General features: G+C 44.8%; 2 protein-coding genes across 4 annotated transcripts in view; both read left to right on the plus strand.

The window, feature by feature from the left end:
• The window catches only part of znf143b (zinc finger protein 143b), a 31,739-nt gene extending 22,644 nt beyond the window's left edge, over positions 1-9,095 (plus strand). For all 3 annotated transcript variants that reach the window (XM_015963931.3, XM_015963933.3, XM_054732859.2), the window contains exons 13-15: positions 2,961-3,116; positions 7,184-7,312; positions 8,797-9,095. In XM_015963931.3, coding sequence (XP_015819417.1) covers positions 2,961-3,116; positions 7,184-7,312; positions 8,797-8,880 — 369 coding nt within the window. In that variant the 3' untranslated portion in view covers positions 8,881-9,095. The remainder of the gene's footprint in view (positions 1-2,960; positions 3,117-7,183; positions 7,313-8,796) is intronic.
• A 182-nt stretch (positions 9,096-9,277) lies between these two features.
• On the plus strand, positions 9,278-16,830 carry wee1 (WEE1 G2 checkpoint kinase). Its single transcript, XM_015963930.3, has 10 exons — positions 9,278-10,604; positions 11,017-11,231; positions 11,599-11,665; positions 14,231-14,403; positions 14,477-14,745; positions 14,849-14,938; positions 15,031-15,116; positions 15,184-15,354; positions 15,509-15,654; positions 15,835-16,830. The coding sequence occupies exons 1-10, from the start codon at positions 10,083-10,085 to the stop codon at positions 15,989-15,991; spliced, it is 1,896 nt and encodes a 631-aa protein (XP_015819416.1). The 5' UTR covers positions 9,278-10,082; the 3' UTR covers positions 15,992-16,830.
• The last annotated feature ends 2,575 nt before the right edge of the window (positions 16,831-19,405 follow it).

Here is a 19,405-nt window from a genome sequence, read left to right on the forward strand (position 1 = left end):
CTGATAGGCTCAGGGATGTTGGAAGTTTAAAATCAACCCGCTACTGGTCATCATCTGACATGCTAATCAGCGTAGTCACAGAACAGAAATGGACCATGTGTGTAAAGGGCTTAAGGTGTACATCATGGCTGGTGGCCAGCTGTATTGGTGCATTTGTGAACAGCCAGAGGGGAGTCATTGTACAAGTGCTGTATTCTTGCCCTCCTGCACGGGGAGGACATGCCAACTAGGGCTGCAACAACGAATCGATAAATTCGATGAAAATCGATTACTAAAAGCGTTGGCAACGAATTGTGTCATCGATTCGTTGTGTCGCACAACTCTTCCAAAAGCTCCCCCCCTTCCCACCCGCCGTTGCGCACAGACCAGAGCAAGTCAGATCAGCGCGAGGGAGACCCGCAGATCAGCGCGAGGGAGAGCCGCAGATCAGCGCGAGAGAGAGCTGGTACCGGCAGATCAGCGCGAGGGAGAGCCGGTACCGGCAGATCAGCGCGAGGGAGAGCCGCAGATCAGCGCGAGAGAGAGCCGGTACTGGCAGATCAGCGCGAGGGAGAGCCTGCAGACTTGCGCTGCTGCGAACCGGTTCCGCATTGTTGCGCAGCGATCCAGGCAGCCAGCGCACGGTCCATTCTCAAAGTGGCGCAACCAAAAAACTATAATTAGCACACGATCGTTCATGTCTGCACATGTTCTCTACTTTCTGTCTTATTTGTGCCTGAAGCGCGCTACTGCGGAGCTCATCACCTGTGCTGTGGTGATGTCACCTCACGCAGCATCGAAAACGCGCTCTGAGCTTTGCGGTCAGGAGATCTCTTTGATCTGCTCAAAAGTAACTGATGAGGTGAAAAAGTAAGAATCCAGGCAACAGATTTTCTGGAGAATTATGAGGAGATGCAGGAAGATGAGAGACAGACAGGACAGGAAAATAGTTCAATAAAAACAAGAAAACAAAGTAAAATGTAGGTAGATTTATCTCCACTACACGTTTTTACCAGTAAAAAACAATAAGTTATACACATGTCATATTTATACATCTGATACAATTCAGATCACCTTCAAAACTCAGTCACACACCCAGGGCCGTTTCAAGACATTTTGGGGGCCAAGGCAAAATGTCCCCCCCCCCCCATAACTGGGCTCCCCAGAAGCCTCTGTGTAATCCATACCCTCTTCAGTAGTGTTAGTTATACAGTGTTTGTAAAAGCCCCTCAGACATTACTGACATGTTCTAATATTATCAGATGAAAAACTAAATTATCAGACATGCTGTCTCATCTGCTTCTTTTCTAAACTTGCAAAAAGTAACAAAACCATTTGAAAGCCACTATTTGTGGATTATCTGAAAGTTTCCATGGAGTGTGTGACAACTTATTTTATCATTGATCCTATCGTCTAATCTCACAGCTGAAACAAGCATCCTTAATAATCTGTGCACAGGAAGCTTACCGATGCTGTAGTAAAACAAAAGGTATAATAATTTATTATTAATAAAACCTTGTTGCAGCACTAAAGCATAAAAATGAGATTTTGCATTAAATATGCAAAATATTTACACATGAATTGTTTTAGAGCCCTTTTATTGGCAGAATCTGATATTAATTTAGTTCTTACAAAAAATTGGGTCCCAACATGGTTTGTGTGGCGTTGCCATAGTGTGACGTCATAGGCACAGATCCCCTGTCCTCTTGTTTGGAAATGGAAATATGATCACCCTATATTAAACAAACTGTCCACCCGGGCTTTTGCGCTGCACAGAGACGCTTCGCTGCCTACGACTGAACGTCAGTTGAGAGTCAGTCTCATGCAGACTGACCAATGAAGAGAGGGCCTCAAGTTAAGACCCTCTCCTCATTGGTCAGTCCACACGAGGTGGGTCAAAGGTTACTCTGGGCGGGTTATGTGATGTCAGGCATTCAAGTATTGAGTATATTTACTGCATATTACAGTAAAATATTCTGTATGTGACCACATTATGGTGATCCTTGGGTCGTGATGATGGAGCCCTTGAATATTGTTGCCCAGGGTACAACAAAGTGTTAATCTGGCCCTGGTTCCGCCGTCACATTCCCGCAGAAACTGGTTGATCACACCGGGGCCAGACTACTAGCATGTGGTTTTACAACCACAATGTCCTCAGAAGCAAAAACGCTTTTAAAAGGGAGGGAGGAGTCCTAACTGTTGCTGCAGGCGTGTTGTGTGAGAGTGCAGTTATATACTGGTTAATATATTTTTGGGTTCAGTTGCTTTCATGTGGCCTAATGTGAGTCTATTTGGGATCATTGGAATGATCAGCAGCATTTCTTGATGTGACTTTATGGCAGTTGCCCAGGGCATCATCGCAAGGAGGATGGCATTCATTTACTTTTGTTTTATTTGGTATTTTTTCAGTCATTTTTGGAAATAGTGATCAATTTTGATTAATTCACAGCCTATGTTTAATTACATTTAAAATAAATGTCAACAGATGAGATCAAACAAAACAGATGAGAATTGCCCTTAAGCTGTTTAACTTGGACCAAGCATTTTAGGTCACAGATAGATGTAGCTTAGGGTCTCTGTCTATACACCTTATAAGACAATTTAGGTGATGGCATGTTGTTTTTCTGCTATTGAACTGTTTTCTAATAATGTTGTGTTAAATAAAGTGAAGGAAGGAGAGAAATAACGTTTCCCTAGCAGTTTTTAAAAATTTCCCCATGTAATCCGATTAATCGTGTCGAGACCCCGTCCGATTAATCGATTATCCAAATAATCGTTTGTTGCAGCCCTAATGCCAACTCCTCACAGCCCACATTCAGCCCAGTAGCCTTCTTGCTGCAATGCTTAGTCCTCTGGCTCACTCTGCTATGTTAAAATAATCCCACCAGTTTAAACGGAATGATTTGAGAAGTTTCATGAACACGTGAAGTTATTCACCGTCAAACCGGATGTTGTTCTGTCTGTGCTTCACTTCACTTCAGGTCAGTATCTCTGAAGCAGACTTGCAAGCAATGGGTGGAACAATCACCATGGTAACCCAGGAGGGCACAACCATAACCATCCCAGCTCATGAACTGGCAACACAAGGTGCTCATTCGGTTACCTTGGTAGCAGCAGCAGACAGCACAGATGAACAGGTAAAGACACGTTAAAGCTTTGTCGTTAACAACAGGGCCAATGCTTTTTTATGTTTACCTATATTGTGTGTGTGGGGGGTGGGGGGGGCTCGCACACACATCCTCTTGTGCTCATTACACACAACAGTCTGAGATGGTTTGTTAAGCATCCACATGCAGGGAGTTCCTGTTGATCAGTAACTCGGGACTGGAGTCGGGGCTTTTCTTCAGAAGAATGGATGTACTCTCTTTATGGTTTAGAATCGCCCACTTCTTCACTTCACTTAAGGAAACTGTAAAAACATGAATAAAGTTTGAGTTGGGTAACTTTTACAGCTGTAGTAGCACCACTACTTTTTTAAAAGGCTATTTAACCTTTTCTCCCTATAATCCTAAAGCTGGTAAGAAAACAGAAGAAAACCCTCTTCTATCAACCCTGAGTGGCATTAATACACAGCTACAAAAACATCTATGTTCCAACAACAGACTCCTCAAAGTGTAAGGCCTCTGATGGCCACTGGGTGGTGACTATGACTTTCAGTTTCTTTAGAAACAAAGTTCTTCCTGAGTTAATTAGATTAAGTTCTTCTTATCAGTATGTTGGTGGTTCTTGTGGGAGTAATTCATTTCTCCAATGTTTTTTTCTGATTATAAACGGTCACTGTACCAGTGCAGCATTTCTTGGACATCAAAGTGGCCCACGTCACAGCTGAGCTTCTGACAGCAGGTTTTGAAGTCTTACTCCATGATATTTGGACATCTCGCCCAAATTGGATAACAGCAACACCACTCTACCACTGACTTGATGGTTTTAAAGCCTGGAGGACCGGCTGCTTTGTGGATGTGTTGATAATGCTAACAGTTAGCTTAAACTATCTGAGAAGTTCTCTGCTGTTTCCTCGACACTAAACCAACAACAGCCTTTCTTGTCGTGAGTCATGAGTCCATGAATGTTAAGTGACAGTGTGACGTAGATCTATCAGGCTTTTCAAATCCTTGAATTTCACTGTCGTATCAGAAGCTAATGCAGGTGATAGGTGTAGGAGACTATTCTCATGTTCAGCCTGCAGAGTGACTGATTTTAATCAGAAAAAACATTTAAAATGTTTTTTTCAGTTAAGCACACCTTTAAAGCTATGAGGTGATTTTTTTTAACTGATTCTTTCCAGCTTCATTATTATTTAAAATTTACATCCTAAAACAAGCAACATAGACCATAAATATCTTTTTAAACAGTAAAAGTTAGTCCTTTTAGTCATCATTAGACACTGGTGAAATTCGTCATCGTCTTCCTCCGCTTATCCGGGTCCGAGTCGTGGGGGCAGCATCCCAACTAGGGAGCTCAGGACAGTCCTCTCCCCGGCCTTCTCCACCAGCTCCTCCGGCAGGACCCCATGGTGTTCCCAGACCAGATTGGAGATGTAACCTCTCCAACGTGCCCTGGGTCAACCCAGGGGCCTCCTGCCAGCAGGACATGCCTGAAACACCTCCCCGGGGAGGCGTCCAGGAGGCATCCTGACCAGATGCCCAAACCACCTCAACTGGCTCCTTTCGATCTGGAGGAGCAGCGGTTCTACTCCGAGTCCCTTCCAAATGTCCGAGCTCCTCACCCTATCTCTAAGGTTGAGCCCGGCCACCCTACGGAGGAAAGTCATTTCGGCCGCTTGTATCCGCAATCTCGTCCTTTCGGTCATTACCCAAAGCTCATGACCATAGGTGAGGATTGGGATGTAGATCGACCGGTAAATCGAGAGCCTGGCTTTCTGGCTCAGCTCCCTCTTCACCACGACAGATCGGCTCAGCGTCCGCATCACTGCAGATGCTGAACCAATCCGCCTGTCAATCTCCCGATCCCTCCTACCCTCACTCGTGAACAAGACCCCGAGATACTTAAACTCCTCCACTTGAGGTAGGACCTCTCCCCCGACCAGGAGTTGGCAAGCCACCCTTTTCCGGTCGAGAACCATGGTCTCAGATTTGGAGGTGCTGATCCTCATCCCAGCCGCGAACCTACCTAGCAAGAGCTGAAGGTCAGAGCTGGATAAAGCTAGGAGGACCACATCATCCGCAAAAAGCAGAGACGAGATTCTCCTGTCACCAAACTCGACACACTCCACACCACGGCTGCGCCTAGAAATTCTGTCCATAAAGGTAATGAACAGAATCGGTGACAAAGGGCAGCCCTGGCAGAGTCCAACCCTCACCGGGAACAGGTCCGACTTACTACCGGCTATGCGGACCAAACTCGCGCTCCTCTGGTAAAGAGACTGAATGGCCCTTAACAGAAAGCCACCCACCCCATTCTCCCGGAGCGTCCCCTACAGGGTGCCCCTGGGGACACGGTCATAAGCCTTCTCCAAATCCTCAAAACACATGTGAATTGGTTGGGCAAACTCCCATGCCCCCTCCATCACCCTTGCAAGGGTATAGAGCTGGTCCACAATTCCACGGCCAGGACGAAAACCACATTGCTCCTCCTCAATCTGAGATTCAACTATCGATCGGACCCTCCTCTCCAGTACCTTGGAGTAGACCTTTCCAGGGAGACTGAGGAGTGTGATCCCCCTATAGTTGGAACACACTCTCAGGTCACCCTTCTTAAAGATGGGGACCACCACCCCGGTCTGCCACTCCACAGGAACTGCCCCCAATGACCGCGCAATGTTGCAGAGACGTGTCAACCATGACAGCCCTACAACATCCATAGCCTTGAGATACCCAGAACAAGTCTCATCCGCCCCGATTCTCCGCCGTTGTGTAGTTGTTTGACTACCTCAGCAACTTCTGCCCCTGTGATAGGACAGTCCATCCCCAGGTCTCCCGGCTCTGGTTCCTCCTCGGAATGCGCATCGGTAGGATTGAGGAGCTCCTTAAACTATTCCTTCCACCGTTCGACTATAGCCTCAGTTGATGTCAGCAGCTCCCCATCCCCACTGTAAACGGTGTGAGCGAGTTGCTGCCTTCCTCTCCTGAGGCGCCGGACAGTTTGCCAGAACCTCTTTGGAGCTGATCAATAGTCTTTCTCCATGACCTCACCAAACTCCTCCCACACCCGAGATTTTGCCTCGGCAACTGCCACTGCTTCCAGTGAGTTAAAAAAATAATAAAAAACCCGACCGGAGCGGAGGTAGTGACTACAGCTCGTCAGCTCTGTCTTGTCAAATGCACCACGTAAGTTACGAAAAAAGTAACTTTAAATATTCAACCGAAAAAGAGGTGAGCTGAAGAAAACCTAGGGAAAACTGAAGAAACGTGAGCAACAGTGAAGCAAGCACAGCGAGATCCGTTACTGTCTGTGCGTGGATGAGCCGGACGGACTGCGCTCCCGGCCGGCTGCAGTTTTGTGTGTAGGGAGGGGCGGGCGCTATGTGACTGGCCAATCACAGGGCGTGAAGACAGTCAGTTACCCAATGAGGATTTTCTTTCAGCACGATTACAGATATTTACGAGTTTTACTCGTTTCATGCTCGTTTTCGTCAAAAATGCTTTTTACGTACCGGATACTCGTCTGAAAACGAGTATCCGGCTCATCCCTAGAAGCTACCCTCTCGTCCCCCGGGGTAAACCCCAACACACAGGCAGAGAGTCTTGGGGCTTACAAAAAGCCAACCCCAGCCCTCCGCCTCTCACCCGGAGCAACTCCAGCAATGGGTTGAAATTCATCTCCGTATTTGGACCATCCCTGTGGGGAGTTATGAGCTGCAGCAGTGGCTGTGCTCAGGAACTATTTGGTGGTTTAATCCCCCAATCCAACCCCTTAAAGCTGAGTGTAGTAGGGAGGCATTGGGTTCCATTTTTAAAGTCTTTGCTGTGACCCGACCAGTCTTGAACCTCGGTCTCCCTGTCCCAAGGCAAACACTGTACCACTAGGCCACTGAAAAGATTAAAACAAGAAATATGTTCCGTATCTTTGCCGATTTTCCTGAAGAAGCTCCCTACTGGTCATTGGATGCAATGCAGGCCTGAAGCATGGCAGTGCTGTTGCTGTGTTTTCCTCCCAGAGCTCCAGCTGCTTTCTGAACACACCACACAGGTAACAGAAGTTAATTTGGTTCATCAATAGTAAAGCATATTTCTGTGGCCCTCAGGTGGCCATCATGACGCCCGACATGGCCACGTTCCACACTGTGGAGGAAGCAAGCTACAGCCAAGAACAAGACAACATTCATCCCGTCACTTTACTGGCCACCTCCAACGGCACACACATCGCTGTACAGGTCAGGAGGTCAACGGTTTATTAGAAAGGATTAGCACCTGAGAGACCAGCTTACCTGTTCCTGGTGTACTTTTTATTCTGCGTAAACTTCGATTCAGTTTTTACTAAAAAAAAAAAAAAAACATTTGGGATGAAACTTTAATTGAGACGTATTGGACATAAATCCCAGCCTGTTGACTAACTAAAGCTGAAGCAGACATCCCTGCTCCTGCTGCTGTAATTTTGAGCCTAGACTTCCCCCAATTTAAGAAGGGTGACGCTGTCCTGTCTAACTGCTGTGAGTCATCGCTGACCCTTCCACCCCTAGCACCTCTAAAATCCTTTCTTGCAGCCCACCCTGCTAAACTATTTACGTGAATTGTTGAAAGTTTCCAGAAAGGATTAAGGTCAGAAGGAACGTTTCAGTTCCCATGTAAGTCAGATCTGAGGCAGACCGATATGGTTTGTTAAGGCTGATACCGATTTTTAAAGAATTTTGTTGCAGATAGATGATATCTAATATTTATATCTATATTTATTAAGGCCGATATATGTTTTAGCAGCACATTGATTGTGAAAGACAACTGAACACTCACTGTGTACAATATAAATTAAACAAGTCAATAAATCGCTTACTATTTATTGAACTTCAAACATAAAACATAAAACTTTGTGTTGTGATCCTTAGGGTCCTTTCTTCAGTCTAGTTGTGGCGGCAGTTGGCCACACAGGTGCCTGATTTTTAAATTAAAAAAAACTTTATCGGCTTTTTAAAATAATTTTGGCCGACATAGAAAAAACTGAATATATCAGCCGGCCTCTAATTCAGATCTGAGAAAGCCACCAGCATGCCTCCAAAATACTAATATCCATTTTATGGTTGGAGTTTTGAGATGTAGTAAAGCAGGCCTGTCGGACGTGGGTGGGGGGCATGATTAGCTCTAGTGGTGTGACGTTCATGAACGAATCGAATCTTTTGAACGGGTTTTCAAAGTGAACGATGAGAGCAGATTCCCTCTAGAGAGCTGTTCATCTTGTCTTCCGGTAACAAACCTCCCCAGAAGTCAGTAAAGCGCAGCCGCTCAAACACCACCCACCACTGTCACGGACGTAGGAGGAGCACTAAACAACCCCGTGCACCCTCACGGACACCGCCGCAACACGTTGCTCTCTTTGCTTCGCTTCTTTCAAAGGAGCCAGTCTTTTGAACGGCTCTTTGAGGTAAACGACCGACTAATGAACGACTCCCACGAAAGAGCCATAAATCCCTAATCACACTAATTAGATCAAAGTCTGATAATCGGCCTTTTTTATTGTGAACTTATTTATTGTATTTGTAAATTACAAAACAGTCTTCCCTATCCTGAAATACAACCGTCTGTAACATCATCAGTTTAAAGATGGGTTTAGAGTAAACAAATGCAACAAAAGACCCTGATAGAGTAATACACACCAGTCTGTGTTAAATATTGTTGTAATGCTGCTTTCTGTCTTTTCTTCCTGTAGCTGACTGATCAGCCGTCGCTGGAGGAAGCCATTAGGATAGCATCAAGGATACAGCAGGGAGAGTCACCAGGCCTGGATGATTGATGAACTCCTTATGGACAAAAAAAAGACTGTTTAACTTTATAAGTGGGAGAAATTATGAGTCTTCCTTCTATTTGTTTTCACAGATGAAAGTTGCTCTCATGTGTACATAGGATTTTAATAATCTGAATTATGTTGTGTATTTTTCCCCTCATAAAAACATTTGGGGGATGCCTTCAAATGTTAAAAGTGTACAGTAAATGCTATTTGTAAACAAATCTGTGACTCTTAACTTTCCATCACTATTGCTCCACTCTGCAGGTGAAGAGGCTAGAGATCCATACCAAATGGTTCATTTAGAATATTCCTAACAAATAAACAACTTGCTGCATCAACAAAAAAGGGTACAATGGAAGACAACTGTTAAGAGATGGTGCTTACAGTGTTATAAATAACCAGATGATTCAGTTTGGGATTTTTTTTTCCCACTACAAACCACACCACCCAGTCTGCTGTATAACTTCACCTTTGGCAGTGAGAATATTTCTTCTAAAAAGGAACGATAAGTTTGACTCGTTTGAAATTCGCGGCAATATAAACGTAATTTTGATTAACGTAATTGGGTTTCAAGTTGCTTCACAACAGAGGCTTGTTTGATCGTGCCGCCTGATGACTTCGCGTTTTGTCTTGGCAATGTGAGCGTCGTGAAAAGGCACACGTTCGCGCCATATTGTTTTGCTGATATCTATGACGTAATCCACCAGAAATCGCTCTGGAACGCCCAGCTTTCAAAATTCAGAGGCAAGCTCTGATTGGCTGCGGTGTGACACGTGACCAACGGTCGCGGGAAGTTCTTCGCCACGCGCGTCACGGGAAGAACTCGTTGCTTGACTCATTCAAAACTTTTTGTAAACATAAGTAAGGTTTAATCGAGGAAAGACGTCGGTGAGTCACCGGGACGTCGGTGGACCGGACAGCCGCACTGGAGTTAACGGACTGAGTACTTTTATTCGTTTTTACTTTAATACTTTGGACGTTACATGGAATACGGCTCGTGAGAGGCCATTTCTTAGCGTTTCTCCCCGTGTTGTTGGGAGTTAGCAAGAAGAAAGTTAACGCTGGAGATTAAAAAACGTCTTAACCGATACCTTTACGTGAAGGTAAATAGAAGCAGACTACTTTTCTGTGGTGGGTATCCCCGGTATTTTTTTTTTTTTTTTTTTTTTAATTTTTTGGTCGATAATCTCGGGGTTTAAATCTTGAAAATGTCGAGTTACAGTCGCCATCGACACGGAACCCCCTCCCCTAAGTCTCGACCCATCCGTCAGAAGTTAAAGTTCACTTCCAGCGATGGAGAGGACGACCCTATCGAGGATGTGAACAACAGCACCGGCGGAGAGTCCGGCTTCACGGAGATGGATTCCCCCACGCCATTGCGACGGGACACTGTCGGGAAGCGGCTGGAGGGCAGCTGCAGCCCCCTGAATCAGTCCGGTGGGGACGACGACGTGGAGCTGTGGGACGAGGAGAGTCTCGGTTCCCCGTCTCTAATCTGTTCACCGAGCAGTGTTATTTTTAAAAACTGTTCACCGAGCAGTGTTATTTTTAAAAACTGTTCACCGTCATCCAAGAAAGTGTCCCGGTTGTTCGGAGGGTCGCCTGAAGCTGGAAGGAGCTTCCAGGACGACGGAGAAGGATCCAGCTCTCCGATCCCGGACTGCCCGGACACACCTCCGCACAAAACCTTCAGGAAACTCCGGCTCTTTGACACGCCGCACACCCCGAAGGTCAGGATCTGTGTAGACAACAACATCTTCATGTGTCTCCGTAGAAACATGAGTTTACTAAACATTAAGAATTTTTTTTATTTATTTTCATTTTTTGCAAGTTTGATCTATTCATTCACAGCTAGCTTTAAAAGCTGCCCTGTTAGGGGCGCACGTTTTAATATAAAACATCCGTTTGTTGTAAAACTTCCAAAAGCCCATTCACTGCGCTAGAGTCTGGTATCAGCCCGGTGACCCATTAATGTACCTGTTGCATAAGCCTGTTGGTCAGAGTCCATGCAGCTTTATGTCCAGACATGTCTGCATTAGACAAGACACCAAAACTTTACTCTTTATTTGAAATCAAGTCAACGTGAGTTCAAGCAGATGTTTTGTTTTGTGCGTTTAGTAACGACTGGTCCTGTTTTTGCAGAGTTTGCTTTCCAGAGCCAGAGGTTCTGCACCAGGATCCTCCAGCAGAAGAGTTGCTCTTTTTAAAAATGTTGAGTCTCCAAGAAAGCCAGCCTCGGACAGTGGCAGGAGACCGCACATCCCGCTGGTCAACTTTAACCCCTTCACCCCCGATTCCCTCATCATCCAGTCAGCCACACAGGAGAGGAACAACAGGAAGAGAGCACACTGGAACGAGTATGTTGCTCAGGGGTTCTCAGATTCTAGATTATCTTGTCAGTACTTGTTATGTATGAAGATACTGTTCTGTAGGACCAGATCAGCTGAAATATCTATTTTATGTATTAGTTGTTCCTGAGGTGCTGCCAGAGATCATCACACGTTGCAGAGCAGGGTCGAGCAGCTGCACCTGTTCTTTGTAAAACACAATGAGGCCTTTGTTGAGGCAGACCAGTGATGTTAAGGCCGTTTGTTGATTAGGACTAGGGGGTGTTGGCTGGAAGTCAAGACCTCATGGTTACTGATGAACTCAGACATGTGCTTGTGAAGGCACTGTGCTGCCCCCTGCTGGATAGAATGCTAACCAAATATCCCCTTGTTTCAGCTCCTGTGGAGAAGACATGGAGGCAAGTGACGGTGAAGGCAAGGATGAAGTCCTCCCACCATCGAAGGTAAATGAAACTTTTACCCCTTCATAGATTTCTTCATTTTGACCCTTTACTGTGGAAACAAAACCCCTAACCCCAAACAAATGGCGTGAAGTAGACTGGAAGATCTCAAAAAAAACATGCCATCATGACCTGTGCTAAAGACGTGTGGTTGTTACCAATATTCTTTGGAAACATCCATGAAAATGTTGTTGAAAATGTATTAAATGATGCCCAGTAGTTGAAAATAGTGGCTGTTTTGTATCTGATAAAAATTGGGTCTGAAATACACAGGAGTGGGTCTAAGGCCCAATCTCAATACTCTCACTTGCACCCTTGATATTACCTACAATCCGTAGCAGCAGGAGAAAAGACTCAAATGCCTTTTTTGAAAATATGTATTTTCTAATGAAAGTTGTCAATTTTAGGACGATTAGCTGGTGCTCTGAAACTTTTAGACGAAGCAGCAATGAATGTAAATTTATTTCAAATAAGTTTTTTTGTTAAAGATTTTATCACAGCGACCAGAATCCTGGCGTGCGTTGCGGTCGATGACACAATGCTCCCTGTCTCAATCCTGCATTTATTTGCACACTTGTGTACTACACACTCGAAGCCTTACAGCCACTCTCTCCAAGTGCACGTTGCTGAAGACCGCAGGGCACAGTGCAAGTATTGAGATTGGGCCTAAGCCTCTGGATGACGCCACATTAGACTCCATGTTTCCTTCTACGGGAGCCCATGAGGACAAAACACTTTTTCTGATCTGTAACAAACCCTTAGTCATTCATAAACATTGTTGTTACTCATTTCCCTCTTCAGCCTTTGTCAGTGATGATGTGCTTGTCATATTGCGGGAGGCTGAATGATCTTACAAAGTACATGTTCGAAATTACACTCCCAGGGATTTTTGACCCTAATGACCATCCGTTGGTACGGTCGTCCTCAAACGCAAAAATACTGCTTGTTTGCAGTGATGTAGGTATGTACTGCCCCCTATCGCCAGGCATAATACACGGTCACTTTAAGAGTAAAAACACAGAACATTTAAAGTACTCCACCTGGGTGTGGTTAGTTACAATTATGATTCAGTGAGAAAGAGGTGCTAAGTGGCATCAAGAGATGGTTCTTTTTGACATAACTTTATAAGGATCCTAAGTCACGCCCGTCTACTTCCGCACCACGGGTCCCTGAACAACAAACACATGAATGCAAGTCAACGGGGCTAAAGAGGCTATTTTCTAAATCCGCTTGTGTTGTGCCATGGATTTCACACATGCTGTCTGTGAATTTTAAATACACATTTTGATACCAAGAACGCGCTTATTTTTAAACGGGGGGAAACACTATCTTAGGTTTCGTGTGAAAATGAGTCCAGGACCACAAATGCATCACGAAAGTGACGTCATCGAACCAGACACGGAGAAAACTGAGGGTGAAGGGCTGCAAGTTCAGCAAACTTCCCACAGGAGGAAAGACCCACCATAGCTCTGGTCATGTGGTGAGTAGCTACGTTAGGGGAGAGAAGATTATATGGTGACGTGCCGATTTCTAGTTTGTTTTCATACTAATTACGATCTTTTACAAGCTGATAAGTCTCAAAGTACGTGACTGGTGTGGTCGAAACACCATCATTAGTTTTCATTTAAGTTGCAGTACGACGTGTGTGATCCAGGGCGTAAGGCAAAGCGGGTTAGAAAATAGCTCTTTTAGCCCCGTTGACTTGCATTTATTTTTTTGTTCTTCCGGGGACCCGTGAGCCGGCCGGAAGGGGAGGAGACTTGCCCCGGTTTCACACTGCAAGCATCAGCGGAACGGAACAGCGGCTCATCGGCGAACTTCAAAGCGGTCCTTTTCACACCGGAAGAGTCTGGGCCACGGCACCGCTTCCTCGCTGCGCCTCGCTGTACCCGCGAGATTCCAAAATCCCTCGAGACTTCCGACACCTTCCTCATTGAGAGATCACAACCCCCATGAGGAATCACACCGTTGCACTTCTCGAAAGAAACTGGTGGTAAACAGAGCCGTTCAGTCGCACGTGCTGACGTAAGTTACACATAACATCGCAACGTTGCATTTTATTTTGAAAATAACCGGGGATTTTACAAACAGTGTGGTTTCCTGTCTTGCACTATGTGAACTGCGGGAATCGACGTGTCCCAGGTGGCTCGCGGTAAAAATAGAAGTCGATCCCATCTTTAGCGGCGCGGCATGCCGCTTCTGGGACGCGCCTGGAAATAGTGGCGGCTGGTTTGAAATACTCCATAGACCATAATTGGATTCTGTTTGAAGCGGTGGTGCTTCGCTGCGTTCCATTCCGCTGGTGCTTGCAGTGTGAAACCGGGGTTGTGAGGCCAGCTGCAGCAACTACACCATTGCGTAAATATCAGTAGACCTTTATACAGAAGTTTTGTAGAGCAGTGTGGAAACGCTGAATCGTTGTTTCCAGTCAGTTTGTAAAATATTCTGAAACTTTTTGGAGAAATCCATTTTTTATTGTTTTGCTAAAAGTGATTTTTGTAAGCCAACAGGAGAACAAGTCAATCCTAGGTTAACGTTCCACTAATGTGTCACGCCCTCCACCCTCAGAGGATCACCATGATCGAGAGCAACACCATGTCGCGCTATGCCTCAGAGTTCCTTGAGCTGGAAAAGATTGGCTCAGGGGAGTTTGGTGCTGTGTTTAAGTGCGTGAAGAGGCTCGACGGCTGCATCTACGCTATCAAGAGATCAAAGAAGCCCCTGGCAGGATCAGTGGATGAGTAAGTACATGGATCCAGTTCTGATATTTTGTTCCAAAGACACAGATAATCCTGGTTATTCACTTGGTTTCAGGCAAAACGCCCTGCGGGAGGTGTATGCCCATGCCGTGCTGGGCCAACATCCACACGTGGTGCGGTACTACTCCGCCTGGGCCGAGGACGACCACATGCTCATCCAGAATGAGTATTGCAATGGTGGCACGCTGTCTGATGTCATCACAGAAAACTTCAGGTGCCTGTCCTACTTATCTGAGCTGGAGCTGAAAGATCTGCTGCTGCAAGTCTCACGCGGGCTCAAGTACATCCATTCCATGTCCCTGGTGCACATGGATATCAAACCTAGTGAGTGCTCGTTCACGACTGTGCACCAGAGTAACCAACTTTAACACAAGCCTTTGTGGCATTTTTATATTATTTCCTGGCCTTAAATGGACTTTTTCCTAAGGTAACATCTTCATCTCACGGAAACCTGTACCAAGTTGTGATGACGTGGATGAAGAGGATGGTGTAGCGACTAGTGTCATCTACAAGATTGGTGAGATGTGCTCACAGTTCAACCATGTTGGTGGTTTCTGTAATGTCATGCTTCTAACGTTTAAATTCTGTACTTCTTATTCCACTCTTCAGGTGATCTTGGTCATGTGACCCGAGTAAACAATCCACAGGTCGAGGAGGGTGACAGTAGATATCTAGCCAACGAAGTTCTACAAGAGGTCTGTAACCCTACCCAGAGCAAAGTGCTGCGTGTGTGCAGTTTTACATCCTCTTTCATCTTTTTAGGACTACAGTAACTTGACCAAGGCAGACATCTTTGCTTTGGCTCTGACTGTCATCAGTGCCTCTGGAGCTGAGCCTTTACCCACAAATGGGGAAAAGTGGCATGAAATCAGACTGGGCAAGCTGCCCTCCATACCACAGGTGCTTTCTCCAGAGTTCCCCAGTTTGCTCAAGGTAATTCCCCCAAACACACAGCATGTTTATGGAAATGAGATGTGCTTTGAGTAGAACTAGGCGGCTTATTTTCACTGGTTTTGTTATTATTATTATTATTATTATTCTGGTTTTATACATTTCTGATTGTGTATTTTCAACTCATTTATTCCAGCTGATGATCCATCCTGACCCTACCAGACGCCCATCGGCCTCTGACCTCATAAAACATTCAGTTCTTCTGACGGCTGCCAGGATGAGTGCGGACCAACTGAGAGTTGAGCTCAATGCAGAGAAGTTCAAGAATGCCTTGCTTCAAAAGTAAGTAGTTCAGAAAAGTAGACGTTGGTTCTCCCGGTATGAGACAGGTTCTGTGTTCTGCTGAAACCGTGTGAAGACTTAAGTTAACAAACGTCTTTTTATAAGTGTAATGATGTTCCTGTGCTGGTGTTTTACTCTGTAGATGATGGTAGATGTTACATTTCTGATTCTCTCCCTCAGAGAGCTGAAGAAAGCCCAGCTAGCCAGAGCAGCAGCCGAGGAGAAGGTTCTGTCCACGGACAGGATCCTGACTCGCTCCACAGTCCAGTCCAACCCCAGATCATCTAGGCTCATTGGAAAGAAGATGAATCGGTCGGTCAGCCTTACGATCTACTGAGGCTAAGTTTGTGCGTGAAGCTAATCACAAAGGCTTCTGGACCTTATGATGGGACCTGATCAGATGAACAGTGGAGAACCCTGTCTGTTGTGTTGCCCAACCAAAGCTGTAGACACTTGGAACTGGACTTTCTCTCTATAAGCTCGTTATATAGTTCAGCCCTGTTGTGCTTGGACTGCTTTCGTTGAAGAGAAAAACAACCTGAAGGTTGTTGCTTTACCTTCTCCACACATTCCTTAAGTTTGAACTGAAGTCCAGCTCTGTCCCAGGTGGCCGTTGCACTTCCCCGGCCTGTTGGCTGCAGCGAAGCTCCCTTCAGTGTGAATGTACTTGACTACGCGGTGTGCACCTTACTGCCTGTCAGAAGCCTGATGCTGGGTACCAGAGTCTGAACTGACCACGTCTGTCTTTGTAAAGGAGCACTTTGGAGGCAGCGTGTGGTGCATGCCACATTTTAAACGATAAGAAGAAACGTGCTGCTATTGATGTTTTGTTTCAGGGATTGGTGAGTTAAAGTTGGGCTCTTCCTGAATTTCACTGCCTTTGATTATCAAAGAAGTAGCCATATTATGCCTTTATGTTCCTGGTTAGAAGGAACGTGGACGTTTGAGGACATCAGCCTACATGTGTGAACTGTCCTGCCAGTCCTTCCTGTAGCATTAGAACAATCATCGTACTGTGATTTTGATGTCCTGTCACCATGTTCATAAAGCTTTCATCATCTATTACTGTTTAGATCAGTATTTCTCATCTTTTTGTTTTTGTATCTCCTAACACACAAACCGTGTTGTGACCTGTAAATATGTTCTCTAATAAACACATTCCTCTGTTCCATGTAAGAGTTTGCACTTTTATTATTCTGTAGTGATTAATAATGCACTTTTCTGAGTCAGGATTTAACACTACAGTTTCTCATTCCCACACTGATGGTGATGAGCTACACTGAACCCACAGCCGTCCTGGGAAACCTTGACAGAAGCAAGGCTGATGATGGTGGGCAATGGTCCTGTCAGACGCATCCTGAATTGACATTTAATAATCGCCTTTTTCACAGCAGACCTCTTCGTTTGTGAAAGTAGAGGAAGCACGGGTTGTTTACTGAGGGCTGTTTTCCACTTCTGCTGCTGTACACTCCGGTTCTGTGAAACTTCAAGCAGAACTAAACGGAACACACCTGTTTTCCCCAGCTCTCATCCAAATGTCTGCCTGCTGTGTGCTAACTGAGATTTTTAAAGTCCTGGTGTTTTCTGTCCATTTGTTCTTGGCATTATGTTAGTAAACAAAAACAACCTAATTCAGGGTCACATGATAGGTTCATGATACCCAGTGGACATTTTGTCTATCTTCCACTGTAGATGCCGCTAGAAGCCAAAAATAACTCAAAGTCTCCAGAACCTTTGGTAAAAATAATAATAATGAACAGAATTAATAGTTTCCTTCAGAGCACATTAGAGTTTGTTTTCTCGGTCTTTCCCCGAAACTCAGTTTTTAAGACTAATTTATTATTTATTTACTTTTCTCTCAATTTTTCAACTTTGGTTGTTGATTTTCTTGCCATTCAACTTTTTTTTTTGTTTATTCTCACGTGTTCTCCTTTTTTTATTATTGTGTTTTGTTTTCTTCACATGGCAGGAAATTAAATTTGAACTGTTAACTTTTTCTATCAATATTAGGCCATTAGGCTACATCTGACCCCTTCTTTCCACCGGAGCCGGCAGCAGCACGTCTGGCTCGCGTAAGCTGCTGCTTGGCCCTTCCCATGAGACGCGAAGCAGCAGGGGAGCAGCTGTCACCGACAGAGCACGAAGTCACACGAGTGACTTCGTCAGTAAACACAACAACAAGCAGGAGAAAACTACAACATGGCTCCAAAAAGTTTGTGTTTTATGTTCTGTCCGTTTTATAATCGTCAATACGGACCTGAAAAACAAAGGAGACCGCTAGCTAGGTGATAACTTCTCACGGGGCCGCACAGTTACCAGTGTTCGGCAAGTTACTTCAAAACTGTAATGCATTATTTATTACTTGTTACCCTCATTTTAAAGTAATTCATTACATTACAATATTACTGATTTTAAACTGTAAGGCATTACACTACTTTTGCATTACTTTAAGTTACTTTCACCAAAACAACTTCAGTATGAATCTGGTCATGTGACGCTCAGTGAGCTCATGACATATATGTGGAAGGTGATGTGGTGTCTGAGCTAGGGTTGCTGTTAAAAACAGTCAGATATAATAACAGTGCTTTAAAATTATTGTTTATTAAATAAAAGCAACAACAATCTGTACTCTCAGCACGCTGCCATCTTATAGGGCCATCTGAGCAGGGAGTGAGGTGGTGGGGGGCTCCAAGCCTATATTTGCCTTGGTCCCCAAATGCCTTGATACGGCCCTGGATGTGGGACTGACTTCTGGGGTGATCTGATTCTATCACATGTATAAATATTAAATGCTTATATATTATTGCTTTTCACTGGTAAAAATGTGTATTGGGGACAAATCTACCTACTTTATTTCTTTTTTTCTTGGTTTTACGTGAATAATTTCCGGCCCTTTTTCTCTCTCTAACCTTCCTGCATGCTGCATGTTTTCTCCGTCTTCCAGAAAAACCGTTTCCTAGATTTCCTACTTTCTAACTAATCAGCCAAAGGGATCTACCAAACGCAACAAAAAAAGCTTAACATGCTCCAGCAGCAATGAGTTGAAATCACCGGGGCACAGATTATGAACTCAGCTGAAAAGTACATGAAGTACCAGAGAATATGGGCTGATATAAACGATTGCAAATGAATGACTTTGTTTTGGTGGAGCGATTTTGTGAATATAACAGCGGCCACGCGCAGGACGCAGCTGGAGTATTTGAGCCGTTACCGCTGCGTCCTCTCTGCTCATAGAATGCCCGCAAAGCTGAGTCCATAAATGACGTCATATATGTGGATACTGGATCTTTTTTCAGGCTTCCTGCCGTTTGAATTTTTAGGAAACCCGCATCTTGATTCTGGGTTTAAAAATGCATTGTAATTACCGTGTTACTGACAATTGTACTGAGTAAATATTACCATTTTCTTTCCATGTATTGCCTTACATTACCACATTACAGCAAAAAGCAATGCATTACAGTAGTTAATTACTTTTGTACCGCGTTACCCCAACACTGACAGTTAGTAACCTTTTTTAGAAGTAAAGCAACCGGAAGGCAGTACATTCTTTATTCTGAAAATCTCAGGAGCTTCGCTCCGTTTCCGCGTCCGATTTCCTGTCTTCCCTTCCCCAAAAATGTCGAACTTGACCCGTTTCTATGAGGCCAGAACAGTCTCAATAAGAATTAAGTCACACATCGTTTTCCACAAATGCACACGTTCATTCGGAAATCCACATTCTGTGTTTCACAAATATAATTCGGAGGAACAC

This window comes from Nothobranchius furzeri, chromosome 4 (assembly GCF_043380555.1).
Source record: "Nothobranchius furzeri strain GRZ-AD chromosome 4, NfurGRZ-RIMD1, whole genome shotgun sequence".
NCBI classification, from domain to species: Eukaryota; Metazoa; Chordata; class Actinopteri; order Cyprinodontiformes; family Nothobranchiidae; genus Nothobranchius; species Nothobranchius furzeri.